The sequence below is a fragment of the Penaeus chinensis genome, chromosome 42, assembly GCF_019202785.1.
Source record: "Penaeus chinensis breed Huanghai No. 1 chromosome 42, ASM1920278v2, whole genome shotgun sequence".
Classification (NCBI taxonomy): Eukaryota; Metazoa; Arthropoda; class Malacostraca; order Decapoda; family Penaeidae; genus Penaeus; species Penaeus chinensis.
The window spans coordinates 15708545-15713544 of record NC_061860.1 but is presented as its reverse complement, the minus strand read 5'-3'; the positions used below and the strand labels follow the sequence as shown (position 1 = coordinate 15713544).

The 5000-nt window shown below is 40.6% G+C and overlaps 1 protein-coding gene across 2 annotated transcripts in view; it reads left to right on the top strand.

The window, feature by feature from the left end:
• The window catches only part of LOC125047875, a 27986-nt gene that overhangs the window by 10756 nt on the left and 12230 nt on the right, over window positions 1–5000 (top strand). For both annotated transcript variants that reach the window (XM_047646413.1, XM_047646412.1), the window contains exons 6-12: window positions 183–315; window positions 1027–1094; window positions 1329–1583; window positions 1905–2144; window positions 2529–2813; window positions 3708–3811; window positions 4557–4782. In XM_047646413.1, coding sequence (XP_047502369.1) covers window positions 183–315; window positions 1027–1094; window positions 1329–1583; window positions 1905–2144; window positions 2529–2813; window positions 3708–3811; window positions 4557–4782 — 1311 coding nt within the window. The remainder of the gene's footprint in view (window positions 1–182; window positions 316–1026; window positions 1095–1328; window positions 1584–1904; window positions 2145–2528; window positions 2814–3707; window positions 3812–4556; window positions 4783–5000) is intronic.

Sequence of the window (5000 nt, the reverse complement as noted above, 5' to 3'; positions counted from 1 at the left end):
TATGTGTGTGTGTGTGTGTGTGTGTGTATGTATATGTATATGTATATATAGAGAGAGAGATAAAAAGATATATAGATAGAAAGATAGATAGATAGGTAGATATAGATACACAAACACTCAGAAAGACAAAGAGCCCAATAGGAACCAAGACGAGCCATAACGCGAGAGCCACTGAACCGCAGGGGTGTGCAAGGTCCCTGAGGAGTGGGCGGGCGAGTGGTACTCCGGCTGGGACCAGGTGGGCGTGGCGTCTGACCTGTGGCTCGACCAGATCTGTCTGACGTCTTCGAGAAACCGATTCCTTGTCAAGAAAGAGTAGGTGGAGGATGTGTGGCCTTCGTGCTGTTGTTGTTTTTCTTGTTTTGTTTTTGTTGTTTATTTTTTTTTTCTTGTTCTCTATTTTCGTCTTTTTCTTTTTCTTCTTCTTCTTTTTTTCCCTTTTGTTTTTGTTCTTCTGTTTCTTCTTATTTTTTCTTCGTCTCTATTTTCTTTTATTATGATTATTTTTTGTCTTCATCTTATTATTTTTGCTCCCATTCTTGTTCTTCTTATTATTATTATTTTGATCGTTATTATTTTCATTATTCAAGTTTCTTCTTATGGTTATTATTATTAGCATTATTATTATTGTTATTATTATTATTATTATTGTTATTATTATTATTATTATTATTATTATTATTATTATTATTATTATTATTATTATTATTATTATTATTATTATCATTATTATTATCATTATTATTTTTATTATTATTATCATTATTATTATTATTATTATCATTATTATTACTATTATTATTATTATTATTATCATTATTGTTATTATTATTATCATCATTATCATTATTAACATTATTAATATTATTATCATTATTATTATTATTACTAATACTACTATTAGTGATATTATTATTATTGCTGTGATGATGATGGTGATTATTATTAGCAGTCATTACTGTTATTAATATAATTGCTATCAACCGTAGATTATATACTGAACTATATAAAAACTGCCTTCTTCAGATGGAGAGACTGTAACACATGCTACATAGTCACGGAGAAACACCCCAACATCCTTGAATATAAAGAATGTGAGTAACTCATGTGTTAACAGTTTGAGAGGAAAGTATTTTAATGATTGTGTGTGATAAGAGAGATAGATACTCAGCTATCTGGTTTGATGCAGGACACGGTATTGGCAATGTGTCGTTGCTATTAGTCTTATTCCTGTTGTTGTTCTTTTATAAAATAGTTTTTTTTATTATTAAGATATGCTTTCCTCTTTAACCCCTCCCCCTCTCACTCCACCCCCCCCTCTCCCCCAGCCCAATGCGAGGCGACGGACGACCTCCAAGCGCTGTGCTCAACCATCGACCCCGCGCAGCCGCCCACCCACGTCATGCGCATGGACAGCACGACCGAGTGTCCGTTCCTTGGGCTGCGTCCGTTCACGTACCGACTACGCCACCGAAGCTGTACCGACGAACCGTCCCGACTTACCTCCGAGAACAACGGAACCGAACTCGTTTTCCACTACGACCCCTGCGCTGATGACACCGACTTACATATCGACGTTCGGTGTAAGTCGGGGTTTTGAAGCGTCGTTGTCAACAGCCTTGTGTTTATTGTTATTGTTGTTATTGCTATCATTATTATCGTTATGCCTGCAACAACTGTGTCGCCAGCTTGTAGCCTACACCAATTTAGTCATCTATTGATAGCTTTACACCATTCTAATCATCAGTTTATTAGCCTGCATCAATTCAAATCATCAAATCATGATACCAATACTTCTATCTATTGGTAGCCTGCATTAAGTCATCAGTCACCTACTTCCCTTCAGTCACCCATTATCAAACTACATCAGTTCACCCCCCCCCCCCCTCTCTCCCGCCGAGCAGCAGAGCGGATCGAGTGCGTGGGGACGTGGAGCGAGGGCAACGCCAGCTTCCTCATGGGGAAACTGGAGTCGATCCTCGGCGGGGAACCTCGCTACCGCTGCTTCACCTTTGCCGAGGAGGAGGGCGAGGAGGAGGAGGGCGAGGGGCACCGCTACGCCGTCAGCAGAACCTCGTCGGAGGCGTGCGCCGCTCTCGGGGAGAGTTCCGACAGCTCCTACAAGATATTCGGGGAGGCGGTCGGTGCGTTTTTGTTTGCTTTCTTTGTTTGTTGATTTTTTTCGTTCCTAATTTTGGTTTGATGATTTGTCTGTAGATTTTTTGTTTGTTTTGTTTAAATTTTATTTTCCTCAGTGTTGTAATTTTTAAAATCGTTCTTAGGAGTTGTTGGTTGGTAAGTTCGGTTGTGCGCATTTTCATAGGTTTTGGCTCTGTGACTTTTAACGATTCATTCAGTCTATCTATTCATTAATTCTTTGTTCTGTGTCGTAGGTTTTTCACTTTAAAATGATTTGATTATATCTAAAATATGTTGCAAAGACCATCTTCCCATCCTTCTCTTATTGTCATCTTTCTACAACTGATTATGCATTGCCATGTCTCGCTCCCTTCCCGCGTCCACCTCAGCCCCCGGGGAACCGACCATCCTCGGCCACGACGCGTCCGAGCAGGTGAAGTTCGGCGCGGCCCTCAACCTGACGTGCAGCAGCGGCGGTGGATTTCCCCGCGCCAAGCTCTCGTGGTTCAAGGACGGAGAGGCAATCCCTTCGGAGACGTTCCAAGAGGGTGGGAATTCGGTGGCCGTCGTCGAGGTCACCGTCGAGGGGCCGGATAACGAGACGGAGTACCTTTGTCGAGCCTACAACTTCGTGGCGGATTTCAGCGCGAGCGTCGTGCTGCGCGTGGAGCAAGGTGAGAGCCGGTTGCGGGGCAGAGGAGCGGACGGAGGACGCTGTTGGGAGGTAGTGACTGTAACAAAATATTCAAAAAGCATCTTCATATGGTGCATTAATAGAGTACAGTTTGGAGGGAATGTGTAAAAACATATTTCCTGTGGTGTATATATATTCATATAAAGAGATTCCAAATTCGAAAAGACGTAGAAACTTTTAAACTAATTTCGAATAGTGGTTCCCTCGGGACCAGGAGGGGGAACAAAATCTGACGGGCTTCCCAGCCTTAAAGTTTTACGACAATACGTTCAGTACTTTGGGCGTAATCCTGCTCACAAATCTAAAAAAAAAAAAAAAAAAAATAGAACTAAAGGTGAAGGACAAATAAATAAAGGTAATTATAAACTATTATTAATTATTAGAAAGTTCTTATTTAGCTGGTTTAGAAAATGTCTGATTTACATTGAAAAGAAATTGCTATCTTTAAAACAAGTTAACATGCCCGTAGTGAATTTCACTTTAAACGTCCTAAAACCAGCATCAACAGTTTATAGATTCTTTAAAACGTTTCCCCATATTTTAGAGTTTAGGACATTTAATACAAGCGCGCGCGTGTGTATGTGTGTGTGTGCGTGTGCGTGTGCGTTTGCGTGTGCGTGTGCGTGTGCGTGTGCGTGTGTTTGGTATGTGTATGTGTATGTGTGTGTGTGTGTGTGTGTGTGTGTGTGTGTGTGTGTGTGTGTGTGTGTGTGTGTGTTTGTGTGTGAGTGAGTTAACCGTTTTTCGATTTAATGTACATGAAAAAATCCAACTCTACATACTGCGATAACCTCTACGAATCAAGCATGGAAAAATCATACATGAAAAAAATATTCATTTCATAAATTTCACTTGTCTCCTCTCCTGCCCACAGCCTCCTTGCCCGCGTTCGAAGACATCATGGTTCCGACGGTGGTCGTAGTCGAGGACGAGACGGCATTCCTTCCGTGCATTCGGACACAGGCGGAAGACATCAAGGTACAGGTCACTGGACTGTCAGTAATTACTATAAATATTAATTAATTGTTATATTTTGCTACAGTTTTAGAAGTAGAAAATATGTAGAGAAATATGGCTGATGGGGTGGATACAATGTAAATAGAAGTAAAAGGGTAATAATGATGATAGTGATGATGATAAAGGGATTAGTAATGGTATTGTGTGTAATAAGCATTGGAAGCAATGCAGTGCTGATTTTAAAACAAAAAATCCCAGAGGACTGATAGAAAAAAACAAATTTAGGATGAAAAAACAAAGGAGGAAATTTAAAAAAAGGACGATAGAAAATAGAACGAGAGAGAGAGAGAGAGAGAGAGAGAGAGAGAGAGAGAGAGAGAGAGAGAGAGAGAGAGAGATTAGTAATGGTATTGTGTGTAATAAGCATTGGAAGCAATGCAGTGCTGATTTTAAAACAAAAAATCCCAGAGGACTGATAGAAAAAAACAAATTTAGGATGAAAAAACAAAGGAGGAAATTTTAAAAAAGGACGATAGAAAATAGAACGAGAGAGAGAGAGAGAGAGAGAGAGAGAGAGAGAGAGAGAGAGAGAGAGAGAGAGAGAGAGAGAGAGAGAGAGAGAGAGAGAAAAGAAAGAAAGAGAAAGAGAAAAAGAAAGAGAGAAAAAAAAAAACAACATAAGAAAGAAAGAAAAAAAAAAACAGTCCCTTAAAACCCAACCACCTAACGGCCTTCCCAACAGCCCCTAACCTCCCCCTTCCCGCAGATGGACTGGTTCGACGCAGACATCGAGACGCAGCTCACGGCCGGCACCACGATCTTGGCCGACGAGAAGACCCACCTGCAGCCGTGGATCAGCGACGGGGTAATGGGTCTCATGGTCCTGGCAGGCTTTGTGGACACGAACTACGCCTGCAACGTGAACGGCAGGCGCGTCGGCAACACAAGGGCGGTGATACTGGCTCGGTACCTCATCGGGGAAGGAGGTTATGGTTAGTGCGAGAGGGATTTCGTTTTATTATTGTTATTTTTTGGATTAATGATGATGGTTTATTTATCAGAAACTGTGGTATAGAGAGTAATGATGGTTGTGGAAGTAGTAGCAGGTAGTATTGTTATTTTTAGTATATTTAGAAAATATTATAACGGTGAAGGTTATAGAGGTAGTGTAAGTGTAGAATATATTCATAAGTAGGATTTGATTTCTTCA